General features: G+C 38.1%; 1 protein-coding gene across 1 annotated transcript in view; it reads left to right on the forward strand.

Annotated features, from left to right (window-relative positions):
• The window catches only part of DIAPH3 (diaphanous related formin 3), a 277,409-nt gene that overhangs the window by 32,751 nt on the left and 229,238 nt on the right, over window positions 1-15,420 (forward strand). The window contains exons 4-5 of the mRNA XM_075727918.1: window positions 2,747-2,851; window positions 9,817-9,947. Coding sequence (XP_075584033.1) covers window positions 2,747-2,851; window positions 9,817-9,947 — 236 coding nt within the window. The remainder of the gene's footprint in view (window positions 1-2,746; window positions 2,852-9,816; window positions 9,948-15,420) is intronic.

Raw genomic sequence — 15,420 nt, forward strand, 5'->3', positions numbered from 1 at the left:
TTTTTGGCCAGGCAGCTTTCCAGCCACTCTTCCCCAAGCCTGTAGTGTTGCATGGGGTTGTTGTGACCCAAGTGCAGGACCCAACACTTGGCCTTGTTAAACCTCATACAGTTGGCCTTGGCTCATTGGTCCAGCCTGTCCAGATCCCTCTGCAGGGCCATCCTACCCTCGAGCAGATTGACACTCCCACCCAGTTTGGTGTTCACCTGCAAACTTACTGAGGGCACACTCAATACCCTCATCCAGATCATTGATAAGGGTATTAAACAAGGCTGGCCCCAAAACAGAGCCCTGGGGAACACCACTCGTGACTGGTTGCCAACTGGATTTAACTCCATTCACCACTACTCTCTGTGCTCGGCTACCCAACCAGTTTTTTACCCAGTGAAGAGTACACCTGCCTAAGCCATGATCCGCCAGCTTCCTAAGGAGAATGCTGTGGGAGATGGTGTCAAAGGCTTTACTGAAGTCCAGTTAGATGACATCCACAGCGTTTTCTTCATCTACTAGGCGGGTCACCAGGTCATAGAAGGAGATCTCTTGTTGGTCAAGCAGGATCTGCCTTTCATGAACTCATGCTGGCTGGGCCCGATCCCCTGGTTGACCTCTACATGCCTGTTGAGTGCACTCAAGATGAACTGCTCCATAATCTTTCCCAACACCGAGGTGGTGCTGACAGGCCTGTAGTTTCCTGGGTCCTCCTTTCGGCCCTTCTTGTAGATGGACATCACATTGGCAAGCCTCCAGTCATCAGGGACCTCCCTTGTTAACCAGGACTGCTGATAGATGATAGAGAGTGGCTTGGCAAGCTCCTCTGCCAGCTCCCTCAGTACTCTCGGGTGGATCCCATCTGGCCCATAGATTTGTGAGCATCCAGCTGGCATAGCAGGTCATTAACTGCTTCCTCTTGGATTATGGGGGCTCCATTCTGCTCCCTGTCCCTGTCTTCCATCTCAGGGGCCTGAATACCCTGCGGATGACCGGTCTGGCTGTTAAACACAGAGGCAAAGAAGGCGTTAAATACCTCAGCCTTTTCCTCATTCTTGGTGAAAATGTTCCCCCCCCCCGGCATCCAGCAAAGGATGGAGATTCCCCTTGGCTCTCCTTTTGTTGTTAATGTACTTGTAAAAACATTTTTTATTTTCTCTTACAACAGTGGTCAGATTGAGTTCTAGCTGGGCTTTTGCCTTTCTAATTTTCTCCCTGCATGTCGTAACAAGATCCCTGTACTCTTCCTGAGTTGCCCACCCCTTCTTCCAGGAGTGGTAGACTCTCTTTCTCCCTGAGTCCCAGCAGAAACTCCCTGTTCATCCAGGCCAGTGGTCTTCCCCACCGGTTGGTCTTACAGCACACGGGGACAGCCCGCTGCTGTACCCTTAAGACTTCCTTCTTGAAGAAGGCCCAGCCTTCCTGGACCCCTTTGCCTTTCAGGACTGCCTCCCAATGGACTTTCCCAACCAGTGTCCTGAACAGGCCAAAAGTCTGCCCTCCAGAAGTCCATGGTAACAGTTTTGCTGCCCCTCCTCCTTACGTCACCAAGAACTATTATCATATCATGGTCGCTAAGCCCAAGACAGCCACCAACCATGGCATCTCCCACAAGCCCTTCTCTGTTTGTAAAGAGCAGGTCAAGTGAGGCACCTCCCCTGGTAGGCTCACTTACCAGCTGCATCAGGAAGTTATCCTGCCCACACTCTAGTAACTTCTGAGATTGTTGCCTCTCTGCTGTGTTGTATTTCCAGCAGATGTCTGGCAAGTTGAAGTCCCCCACAAGAACAAGGGCTGGTGATGGCGAGACTTCTGCCAGCCGCTTGTAGAATGCTTCATCTGTCTCTAGATCCGGGTTGGGTGGTCTATAGCAGACTCCCAACAGGACGTCTGCCTTGTTGGCCTTCCCCCTCATCCTTACCCATAAGCACTTGACCTTGTCATCACCACTGTCAAGCTCTATATAGTCAAAACACTCCCTAACATACAGAGTCACCCCACCACCTCTCCTTCCCTGCCTATCCCTTCTGAAGAGCTTATAGCCATCCAGGGCAGCACTCCAGTCATGCGAGTCATCCCACCATGTTTCTGTGATGTCAATGAATAGCTGCTTTGTGGCTTTGAATGTGGTTCTACCTCTGCTCTTTTTGATCTCTGGTTTATGTTGGAATGAATTAATTGTGATGGGGTTTTGATAACAGTTGGAGGTGTTGGTTTAATGGTCAAATGGTCAAGAATTTGGGCCTTACCTACTGTGAAGGTGAATATTATTTTGTGAACTACTCTCAGGGCAAAACAGATTCCACTGCCCAGGGTTAGGTATTTCTGAACTGAGGAACAGAATTATAGAACACATGTGTATGTAATTAAAAAGATCTTTCTAAGAGACCATTTTGAGTACACTTATAAATGTTTTAGGAGTGTTAAATAACGCTTTTCTGTAGTTTAGTGCATGTATGTGTGTGAAACTGTAAGTGATTTCTAAGAAGAGATTATGCTAGTATTGGCTGTGATGCACTTGTTTATCCTGGCATAGCTGACTGGTTTTTTTTAGTCTGAGTTGCTAGAAAAGATAGATAAAGATTTTTATGCTTTTAAGTAATATCTAACTTATGAAAAGTTGCTTGTATAACAGCTTTCAGTTGCTCAAGTTCATATTTTTGTGTCTTAAGTTTTTTAAATTAGTCTCTTATAGTTAAACAACTGTGTTGCTGGATGACATTTAAAACTTTTTTTTTTTCCCCCCCTCCCATTCTAGGAAGATATGAATTTAAATGAAGACAAGAAGATGCCATTGAGAGAAAAGGATTTTAATACCAAAAAAGAAATGGTGATGCAATATATTAGCACTGCTTCAAAGTCTGTAAGTAAATTTCTCTGAAGTACACCAAACACTTAGTATTTACATTATTTCCTACTGGAGAGAAAAAGTGATGCAAGCATTTTACATTCTTTTGACTAATTTTTCTTTCTCATAGACACAAACATTTTTAAAGGGCACTGTCTCATTATTTTATAAGCTGCAATGAAAGTTATTCACTTGTACTTGAGGTGTGTCTTCTGTACACAGAACAGCATTTCTTTTTGATAAAAGTATGGCTATTAGTGGAGATGGAAAGATTCTGCAGAAAATGTCTTGGAAAAGTTTGATGTGAACCTTTTTCCTTTTCTAGCACTGTCTAAAAAGAATTCCTTAACTGATTAGCATTTTCATACTTGGCTTGAGCATAGAATTCATGTTTTGATGCTATATAATACTTGATAATGGAAGTTAATGTTAATTTTTTACTTATTGTGATAATTACTTGTTGTTTTAGAGAAGTGCAAGGAGTTGTGTACTGGGCAGTGTAAGGATTAAGTTGGCATAAGAAAAGCTACTGTAATTTTTGCATAGTGGGGACTGGCTCCAGTGCTAAATGCTGCAGTGGTAATATTGTCCTCAGACCTTTTGATTGTTTTAGAATTCATATATTTGATTATTTGACTCTCACTGCTCCATGCATGTAAAGATATCAGTAAAATTGCCCATATGTAATTATAACTAAATACTGAGAAAGGAAGGTATTAAATACAGTAATTTAAATGGGGTATTTATCTTATTGTCTACTGTAAATTACATACCTTATTAGTGTAATGCTCTAGCACTTTTAGGAAGGTAGATGTCCAGTGCAGGACGAAACTGTCTGGAGGTTGTTTGATTTAAGATAAGTTTATCAAAGCTACTAGTCCTTCTATAGCATAAAAGTTCCTTAGTACTGGAAGATTAGGAGGTCTGGTCTGTTTTTCTTTTTTAGACATATTTCATGGGAAATCAGGAAACTTCAGGCTCGCACATCTCACAACATTCTTGAAGTTTCTCAGCCTAAAACAACATGTCAAGTTTTATATGATGCTGACACTCCTAGCCTCCTAGGGTTCTAGGACCATTCTAAGATCTCAGTTGTTTGATCTAAAAAGTCATGTGATAATAGGATGCGGCTGGCTGTTCAGAGTTGCTGCAATCGCATCTATTGCTGGAATGTTAGCATCATGATGATGGTGATGTTAAGACTCTTTCTCAAGAGAGAGATTTGCATGTTAGCTCTTTACTTCCTGGCACTTAATACTTGCAAGGATCTGAAGCCTATAGCAGAGTAGGTTTCATCCATCTTTCTTTCTGAATGCCATTTGCCATAAATACTTTTTTTTTGTCTTTGGTTGTCATCACACTTGTTTTTTTGGCAATGGAGCTTCTTGCACTGTGCCGAAAGCAGCCATACAAGGCACTGTGTTGAAGAGGACAGGTCTGTTTCTTCCCCCAGGGTAGTGATTTGTTCCCATATACTGTTGTCTTGCATGTTTTCATAAAGCCCCCAACATTTTTTCCTGCCAGCCCACCAGCTTCCCCTTTCTGCTGTGGGAGATCACTGAAGACTAATTCATGCAGGGAAACTCTTGTTTTTACTGAACTCTGTTCCTGCTGTTGTGTCCATACTAGAAATGGCATTCACTTGTATAACTGGGAGGAGCTGTTTCTGAGATGAATAGATTCAGCTGTTTGATACACTAGTGCTGCAGATGAATTCAGCTTAGTGCTGGAGCTACTGGGATGGGAAACTCCTTCCCTTGCCCTTGCAAACTTTGTTCCTGTTGTGCTGTTTCACGCCTCAAGTGCATTGGACTTGGGTGCCTTCTCAGTCTAGAGAGAATAGTGCACTGCATGCCCAGGGTACTTGGCTAAATGTTGGTGTACCTTGGCTTGATGAGTGTTATACTTTGTCAGAAGAGCTGAAGTGCCATGTAGCTCCTGAATATTACATACAACTAACCCCATCTCAGGTGTCTCTTTCTGTGAGTGATACTGCAGTAACATCTCTTGATAGTTCATACTTCTCAAACTTTAAGGAGACAGGTACTAAGCTATATTGTCCTGAGATAAATATGATCATTTGCAACTGCTATGCAGAATACTCAGCAGGTATCATTTTAAACAGTTATTATTACAAAAACTATTACAATGAAGAGCAGAGGCTGCGTCTCTAATGAATCACTGAAAATGAAGCAGCCTCTGGTGATCAAAGTGCACTCCACTATAGTCAAAGCTTCATCATTGACCTCAGTATCAGGGTTTCTGTTTCTTAGAAATGCAGAACTCCTTTCCAATATTCACAAAGCACATCTCTTTTACTGATGCATCTAGAAATGATGCTGGGTTTGGTGGGGCTATGCTCAGGAGCTTATTTATGTACAGAATATTGTGGCCTACCTCTGTGTACGCATGAGATGTTTAGAATTAATCTATCCTTCAGGACTCAGTTACTTAAAAGTAACCAGAGTTCTACTGACTTGCATCATCCAATACTCATTCATGTCACTCCACTTTGCTTAGAGACTTCTTAAACAGTTGGCTGAAAGGGTACTTCTGTATGTATGTCTGTATGTGTGTGTCTGTAAGTATGCTGTTACCATCACTCTTTATGATGTGTTCAGGGGCTCCCTGTAGAAGAATGGCTAAGAACAAACAGTCTTGGGGTTTGGGATACTAGTAGTACTTACTGAAAATTTGAATGATAGCAAAAATTGTATGCTTGGAAGAATTCTGCTCAAGTACTTCAGTATTCTGCTCGTACTTTCTTGTTTTGTTGTAATGTGTAGTGTTTAGATGAAGCCTTATTTCTTCCCTTAAAAACATTACCTTAGAGATGTATATCTCTATTTTGTTTAAACCATCATGGCTTGGAAATCCTGAATGGAACTTCTGCCTGCTGTGGTGTCGTGTCTCAGTTATCGGGAAACAGTTGGAGAAGGGAACAACAGTTGTGTTTGAAGGCTATTATGTGAGTGTGAATTCTCATCTACCAAAAGCAGTGTGGTTCTGTTTGTTGTTAGAGTTTGTTATGTCCAATGTATTTTCTGTGGTTTTGTAGCTGTTCGTATGTATTATGATTATTTGATGTTAGAAACAGCATCACATTTTTTAAGTGCTATATAAACACATACAAAGATGTTCCAGCCCAGAAAAGTTTTAAAAATCCATTTCCATGTTATAGAGTTAATACTCAACTGGAAATAAAAGCAGCATTGCTGTGAAGTTACTCTACCATAAGTTTTGCTGTTCTGTATGTTGAACACACACAAACTGGGGTTTTAAAGTGAGTTTTCTTCACAATATTTTGTTTTTGTTGTGCAGCTTACTCCCTTGTAATGTTTTAACTGAATGAATTAATGCTGACTTCATACTGCATCTGCTCACAGACCAGTTGTTCTTCAGTTGAGCAATTAAATTTCTAGAGGCACTGATGCCTCAAGATATTTCCTGTTTCTCAGTTAACTCAAGCATTTTGAACTTAAGCAGCTTTTCCCATGCAGAAATATAGCTAATATAATCAGTTTCACAATTGGTACCAAATGCAGCTCTCATTTTATTTAAGCACTGGCAGATGTATCATATTCTTATAATGTTGCAGAACCTTGGCGTAACTATGAATAAGTGGTACTTGGTACTGTGGGTATGCTGTACAGACATTCACAGTTTATTGGCATCTTTTGCATAGGGAAATGTTCAGATGGGGAACTGAATCTGAAACAGGATGGCTGGTTACTGTCTGGATATTGATGTGAGTCTCCATTGCTTGTGACACTGTCTTCAGATGGGTCAGATGAGACTCTCTGAAATGTCATTTCAGTGAATTCTTATAGTCTGGCTGGGCTCCTGTCCCATGTGACCTTTCCACTACACACATTGCTATTGATTAAATTAAATTACTTCTTCCAAAATATCTTCTAAACTTCTTATCTATATGTCCTGTCCATATGACTGTCCTATATGACTGTTTCTGCATCATAAGAAAGCAATTTTACTGACTATTTGTAAGTATCTTAGTTATATCCAGCTTGGTCAATTTTACAGTAGGAACTGCTGGGGGAGGTCACTGGAAATGACAGATTCTCCACCCAGGATATTAATCTATATGTTTAGGCATACAAGTAATGCTTATCAACTAGTCTATGCACAGCAGGAGCTGCCAGTAGAATTTCTGGGACTTTTTGAAATTTCCAACTGGAGAGCTTCTGTAACATTTTGTTAAATACTTTGTCATGAAGGCTGCTAAGAGTTTGGTCATCTTGTCTGTGGTCAGTCCATTATCTCATGTATGCAGAGACCAGCTGGGAAGATCCAGGATCACACAGGGAACTGTGTATGCTGCATATGCATACAGGCACAGCCCTGATCCCCTGTTACACCGCAGTTGTCACAATTTTCTCCTTACATCACAGCCGTAACTCAAATTCCCCTGATTGTGCCTCAGGGGTATATATTGTCTAGTCTTAAAATGTTTGGGGATTATTGTAACAGGATGGTTGTTCTCAGTATATAAGCTCTTAAATAACCAGACAGGAACCCTTGTCACCAATTCCCCTTAGCCAGTGAATTTTTAGTGCTTTGGGCAACTCATGGTGTAGTAGCTTTTATCTTTCATGTTTTATCAAGTCTGATATTTAGTTCTTAATATTATGAATGCTTTTTTGTTTTGTTTTGGATCTTCTACATTTGGAGATTCTTTCCAGTTGTTTTTTCATTCCTTTTTAGATATAGCTGTATCAAAGCTGTAGGGAAGCTGAGTTTTCTTGCCTTATGGAAGTGCAAGCAATTGTACCAACTTGGTGAGGAGCATAAATTTGTTTTTTGAGGTGGTGATGTTCTGTTCCTAGCATTACCCATGCATACTGTTAACTCTTGGACCCAGATAGTATCTGAAGAGATTAAAGTAAGTTCCCTTGCTGTAGGGCCTTTCTGACTTGAGTGTTATGTGGCTATGAGCTAAACACAGAACATGAAAGAAAACTGAAAACATTGAGGGGTTTTTTTTTGTCTATGGGAACATTTATTGTTATGGACTTTTGTTTTTTCTCTGGGTTTCCGAGATCTCTAGTTCTAAGGTTCCCCCTCAACCCTCATCCCTTCCTGGCCATCTCATCTACTCCAGATGTGTCTCAGCACTGCTGAGCTGAGGGAAGGATCACTTCCCTTGGCCAGCTGGTGATGCACTTCCCTATGGTCAACTTGTCATCCACCAGGACCCCCATTTTTTTCCTACAAACCTACTTTGCAGCTGGTTGGCCCCAATACGTGTTGGTGAATGGGATTGTTCCTCCCCGGGTTCAGATTTAGTATTTCCTGTTGTGGAACTCCCTGAAATTCCTCTGCCCATTTCTTCTGTCTGTTGAGGTCCCTCTGAATGGCAGCACAGCAGTCTGGTCTGCCAACCACTTTTTGCAGTTTTTACCTTCACTTCTCTGCTAGAACCTATTTCATCATCATCTTCTTCAGGAGGAGAAAAGTATATTTTTCAACACTTCTTGAAGATCTACCCAAGTACAAAAACATCTTCTGTGTGAAGCCTGTGTAATAACATAATGAGACTGCCTCACCATTTACAGTGGATAATGTCCAGTTATTATTGCACTGCAAGCCACTAGATAATTCAGTATTAGTTAGTAACTCACTTTAGTGCTACATGACAGAATATTTGTGCTTCTGCTCTCAAAAAAAGGAGTCCTCCAATGGATTAAGTCAAATATAGGTTGTATATCCCATTGTATGCCTCTTTTTTTGGAATTTAGATATGTTCTGTAGAAAATATATCTATCCTTCTTCATGTCGTAAGTGGATGTTAGGTGGAGTAGACATTACTTTCCACTGTCTACAAATTTTGTCTTTGCTGCTACTTAAAAAAAAAGGGGAGGAGGATACTTTTTAAAGAACAGGCTCAATGCCTCTTAGATTTGCCATTTTAATTGCAAATTGTAGAGCTTCATTAGTTCAGCATAACTATTGCTTTGTTTAAAACAATGGATACTATATATCCTTCCGAAGAGTGTCTTTCAACCAGTGTTGCTTGGAACACAAAATACTCTGTTTGCACAAAACTACTTTTGCAGTGCTGCATTAACTTGCCATTGCATTTGCCTTTCTGTCTCCCTGTTCTCCATGGCCCCATTTGCCTCCCCACCTGCCAGAAAGAGCAAAACCCAAAAAGCAAGAAAAAATACAAACCTGAAGTTTGAGTAAGTGTCCTGATGTTATTGCATCAATAGTTGTATTTGCGTTGCACTGCATTCTTACAGATGGCAAATACAACAAATGAGGAGCTGGAATTTATCTTTAGAACTTCAGTGGTTCTAAAGAAGTCTATTTCTCTTCTTTTTATTTTTTTTTTTTAATTTTTAAAGTTTTTTTACTTTAGCCTTTAGACCCAAAGCTAGTCTGTTTTTATAATCCCAGTCTCATATACTCCTCATCTGAAGGATCTTTGAGGGAAAAGTGTTTTACAGCATTATCTGCAAGAACTCAAGTTACTGCAGTAACATCCTGAGTACTCATCTAGTACACTGGTTCTTTCCTCTGTATTCTTGTATGACAGCAGTCACCCTTCTGGACACATGCTCTGCGATCTCTTCAGAGCACCTCAGAATTGTGGGGTTTTTTTGGTTTGTTTTTTTTTTCTTTTCTTCTTCTTCTATTGAGTATTGAAAATTACGATGTTGCAACAGAATCCATTCATTACAAAAATCGTATTTCACTGCATGTGCATGATACATTTCTACATTTGATGCATGTTGCTTTTGACTATTGATTATAAATTTGCTCACAAATTGACAAAAATTTAGACAGCATTTAGCATATATAGTAGATGGACAACAAACAGTTACAGGTTTAGGACTAAATTATATCTTTTTTTCCTCCCCATGTTTTTTCAAGGAACAGAAATGAAGGTTAGCCATTAATAATCGATTTGATTTCTGTATGTGCCAAATAAAAAAACGAATGTATTTTTTGTATTTCAGGGAAGTCTCAAGAACAGGAGGAAGATTTCACCCCAAGAGTTTATACAGGAATTAAAATCTGGGTCAACAGATGAACGACTAGTCACTTGCTTAGAATCTCTCCGTGTGTCCTTGACTAGTAATCCTGTCAGGTAACATCATTAACACATATTGCAAAGATTAATCATATTTTTATTTCTTAATGGATTAAAATTAATGGATCTGTAGATGTGCATGTTTCAAGGTTTTCCAGTTAATGAATGTGTATGCATTAGTGAATGATTGTACCTTTTTTCTTATTTTTTTCATTGATTACGTATCTTCTGTAGATCTATTTTTCAGTAGATTTCAATGATCTGTACAAGGTAATGCTAAGAGAATGTAAACCAAACGTAGTGCAGAGCAGTTTGCTTCATTTTCTAGTGCTAAATAGTCAAAAGTTGGGTTTTTTTTCCCACTTTTACTTTTGAAGTATTCTCTTAACACTTTAATCTTTTAACTTACTTTGTCAGGGTGATCAATAATGGGAGATACACACCTTGGTGTAAGTTTGTTAGCCAGAAAACCTATATATTTTTAATTGTGTGTTCCTTCTTCTGTCCAGTGTGCTTTAGGCTTTCTTCCTTGCTGCCTTCTAGTATTTTTTTCTGTATCTGTGGGGTTTATCTATACAGAAAAGACCACAACATTAGTTTAACTGTGGTTTGTTTTTTTTTAAAAAGGCTAACTCTTCAGTAATCCTAACTCTAACACTGATATCAGTCTTTACATTTAATTTTGATTTTATCCATGCAGCTTGATTTGTGTATGCTGGCTTTATTAATTTTTTTTTAATGTTCTACTCTACAACCTTTTGTTTTAGAGTACCTATTTAAGCCAATGGTTGAACACATGGTTTTGGGAAACTGTTTAGGGCTTAGTTCAAAATAATGTAAGTGAAATGTTGGGGATGCTTATGATGGGATGTGATTAAAAAGGATTAGACACCTTTCTTCTTTCTTCATCTGGCTTGGCAGAGTTGTTGATGTGGGTCTTCTCTATGGGTGTTTGCTTCTTTCCTGCTATTAATTTGTTTTTGAATTGGATTGTCTTATTTAGAACATATAATGGTTTACATGGGAAGAAACATGAAACATGCTTTACATTAACCTGAGTTCTTCTGACAGAGGGTTTTACAGAAGATCTACTTCCTCCATGAAAGTGAAGCTACTTTTTGATATAGTATTGCTTCGCCTCCTTTATTTAAAAAAAACAACCCCCAACAACCCACAACCCCAGAGATATTTTATTTACACGTATGTTGAGATAATAAAGAAAGCTTTGCTTGTTAGTATGTGTCTGAGAATAGAAACACAAAATGTATAAAATGTGTGACAATTTAAGTTTAGAGCAGTATCTCCTCTTTGTTCTTGATAGGACTGCATAGTTTTGTCTTTTTGTATGTGATACCCTTTGCTGCCCCTTTCCCACACCAAGAGAGAAGTTAATCCCCCTCCCCCAAAAACCAAAACAAACCAAAACCCATGGTCTTGGTGAGGTGCTAGTTCTGCCTGGCAGCACAGTGCAATGTGATAGGACATGAAGGGGTGAAGAAGATGGAGAAATAGTATCAGAATAAGGAATGTGGAGGCCAGCTATGAGACAGCGGCATTGGTCTATACTTGAGACATTTGATAGAGAATGCAAATTGAATTGGACTATGGTGTTGCAATAGAGTGTCTGATCAATACCAGAAGTCTGGTGATCAATATTATCTGGAAGAACAAAGTACAGAAACTTAGAAGATTTACAGCAACTACATACAATGAAATTTTGGACTAAGTAGATTTTCCCCAAGTGTTTCACTTCAAGTAAGGAAAGGATTAGAAATCTGTAGGTATGAGTACAGGGAAAAGAGCAAGTGCTTTTGTGCATGCAGAAATGGAAAAACCAAATATTTTCATTTTCATAATCTTAGTGTATTTGATGTCAGTCCTTCAAAGCATGCTAGAAGGGTATGATGCATTGTTGATATCAAAGTATTGCACTGATACCTTTGAGAGATTAGTTTCTTTAAGTTACTGGTACAAATATTTCTAGATTGCAACTTTGGCTTTAACTTTGTTCAGTCAAATATAAAGTATGGTAGGTAGAAAATTTGGCAGTTGAATCTAAGTCCTAACTTGACCATAATTTATTAAAATTTAACTCCCATTTGAAACATTAAGTAGAATGTAAGAGACAACATGAAAGAGCTATAATGCTTGGATTGGAGTGAAACCCATTATTAAGTTAATGGATGTATGGCCTAAGAATAGGTCTGAATTTGCAACGTTTGAATTGGAAGGAGAGTGACTGTGGCTTGCAGAAACACCAGAGAAGAGATACTTAAGTAGGCAGCAGTTTCATAAAAAAAAAAAATCTCTACTACTTGTCCACGAATGCCTTTTAGTCTACAAATCAAAAGAAGGGTCACAACCAAAGGAACGTATGGATTCTGAAACAGTCTTCTGGTGTGTTGAGTGGTGCTGAAAAAGATTGTTAAGATAGACCTCGCTAGGCTTAAACAGAGCATTTTAAAATAGCCTTTGGAAAAAACTAAGTTCTTCTGTAGGGCTTATATACAAAAATAGCAAAAACGTAACAGTGGCACACTGTTCTTCATACTAAAAATTTGTTGAGTAAGCATTTTTTTAAATCACATCCCCTTCTTTCTAATGAGTAACAACAATTGATATTCATTGGATGCAAATTTAGTGACCTTGATTTTCCTATCAGCAGCCAGATCTTTGAGTAAGAACTAGCTTTGACACATAAATACTGGACTCCAGTCTGGCTGCTATAAATCCATGATTATTTTTAACTCCTGCTTTGTATGATATGAAGAAGGAGAAATAACTGATGAAACTTTGGGATTTTATTTTGTGTGTGTATAATACCTAAGAATAAATTTATGCTTTTTTAACAGGATGAGAATTAAATTTAGATTGAATCTAGCCTGACAATCTTCATATTTGTGGGCTGTCATCTTTTTGACAATATATAATTTAGGTTTTTTTTGTTGTTTTTCGAATTACTGTACTTTAATCAACTTTTTAATCTTATTGACAGTTTCAGTTTCTAATACAAGAACTGGTTCTACAACATTGTTTTCAATGAGTCGTTTTTGTAAAATGTATTTTTAGTTCACAAAGAAAATCTGAATCAAGTGATATTGAGTAGTTTGATCCTAGTACTTAGAAAAATGTATTGAAACCTATAGCTTACTGCAGAAAGCAGTATTTATTTTCCATCAGTATAAAAAGAAAGCCTCAAAAGGAAAATATATCCACTGATCTTGGTCACTGTTCTTCAGGTAAATAAATGGGGTGTTTTTACCTCACAGTTGACAACACAATTCATCAAAAGTGGTTCAGTGATCTAGCTGTATGTAGTGTTATAGATAACTAGTTACCCACAACTTTTTGTTCTCGTTTTGTATAATAGTTGCAACAGATTTAGCTCTTTTCATTAAGAGGACATTTTTAATAAATTGAAAATAGGGGCACTGATAGCTTGGTGTTTTGTCAGACTGACAAAAAGCTGAGTGTTTGCTCTGGGTAGTGCAAGTAATCTTTGTTCTTTTGTGGAAGCAGGGGAAAGGGCAGTAATAATGGAACAGTATTTTAGGCACTTGATCATTCTCAGCATCCTCAGCTGCTGGATGTATGACAAAGTGGCTGCGCACAATTCTGTCTAATACAAAATGTGCTAAGAAATGTCTAGTAGCATCATCTTTAGGTCAGATATGGCCAGTTATACCTATAATTGGCAGTATTTGCCTAATCTGTTTCAGAAGAAAACACTTATCCAGAAAGGAAAAAAAAAATCCTTTTTCATATATATTTACTTATAGGGGGAAGACATATAAAAGCATCTGATCTGGTTCTCTGTTCCTATAATTTTAAGTCCATTACAGCTCTGTATCTAGCAGATGCGAAGAACTGTTTAATCCCATCATAGGATGGGGTTGGAAGTACTATGTATTTCAAAAGAGCTATTGCATCTCCCTTGTGTTATTTCCAACAGAATAGCTTATTATGTGTCCCTAGTAAGGTGTGGCATTATAGGAGTATCTAAATATTCTGGCTACTATTCAAAAGCGGTGATAAATAAATTTTACCCAATGTGTACAATGGTGTCTAAATAGGCAAAACAAAGAAAACAATGGAAAGGCTATAATGCAAGTAAAGTGAACTTTGTAATTTTTTTACTAATTCTTATCAACATCTTGATGAACTTCTGATGTGGCAGAATGGATGCTTCCTTTTTATGTAAAAGACTTTTTTTTTTTTTAATACATGACAAGGGATTTCCTCAGCTTAAGCTTTGTTTAAGTAATAATATAAAGAATGCACAGAAACTATTGGTACTACATCCACAACAGAATCTATGTTTTGATGATGAAGGTGGTGAAAAGTATTACACCTTCATCAAGCTAACTATATCTGTTCTAAATAGAGATGGTTTTGTAATCAGTTAATAGATAAAAGTAATATACTGATTTAAAAGTAGAAAAAGTATGGAAGAGATACCCATTATGAAATAATTTTCTGTCTTGTTGGCCAAAGACAATAATAAGAGATCCAAGGGCTTGTCTTAGGTCAGTAGCATGGTAAGTTGACTACAGGTGTCAGGAAATATTCCTGCTTCTTATGGAAAGAGGAGTATTCAAGTACCTGTGAATTCGTTCCATAACTGAATATTATAACTTCACCCTTTATAAAAGGAATTTCCTGAGAAAATATTCTCTACAGTTTCTCTGCTTGTATATGTATTTTTGTTGCCTCTGCAGCCTACTTCTCCTTCCTCGAGTGGGATTTTGTTAGAAGTCTGAAGTTTAAAATATCTGTGCCTTACACAGACAGTGAAGTCTAAAGAGCAACATATTCCTTCTGGTATGACTATGAATGACAGTGTTGTCTGTGAACTTTAGGGTTAGGTAATTTATCAAACATCATAGTTTCAGCAAGACCAACAGCTACTATCAAAGGGATGGTTGCAGTACTGCTGTTAGTCATGCAGTTACTTGTATTTGATATCAAGGGGTTTTGAGCAATAGTAAACAGGACTGTGAAGCAGCTCTCTCACGTAGAAACAACATGCCCATCACCAAAAGATAGCTTTGGCAATAGCTGAGATTTTAAATTTTTAAATTTTTGTTGTGTTCACTTCGAGATATTTGTATGGGTTAATATCTCAGGCAGCCACTTCTGCAATTCCTTCAGGCTTTTCCTCCCTTCTCTGCTATTTACGGTTAGATTCTGACCTTCCCAGGAGAGCCTAGAACAGTGTACAGTAGAAATTGTTGGTTTTCTTCCCTTTCTTTGCAAGGTTTTTTTAATTACAGTTCTGTGCCAAAGAATGTATAATTGTTAACTTAAAAATTCAAATTACTAAATGTAATGGCTACTGTAACTTCTTAATCTTTTTTAATTTAAGGTTATCTAATTGCGTCAATGAGTGAATGGAATGCCTCTTGATCTTGTATTGAGTAAAAAGTTGATTTTGGGTTTTAAAAAGATCCAGTTATACTGCTTTTATTTATGCTGACAATTTTCATGCATTGTAATTACTCCTTGAAATGTCAATTTTTTTTTTTTTTTA

The sequence above is a fragment of the Pelecanus crispus genome, chromosome 1 (assembly GCF_030463565.1).
Source record: "Pelecanus crispus isolate bPelCri1 chromosome 1, bPelCri1.pri, whole genome shotgun sequence".
NCBI lineage: Eukaryota > Metazoa > Chordata > Aves > Pelecaniformes > Pelecanidae > Pelecanus > Pelecanus crispus.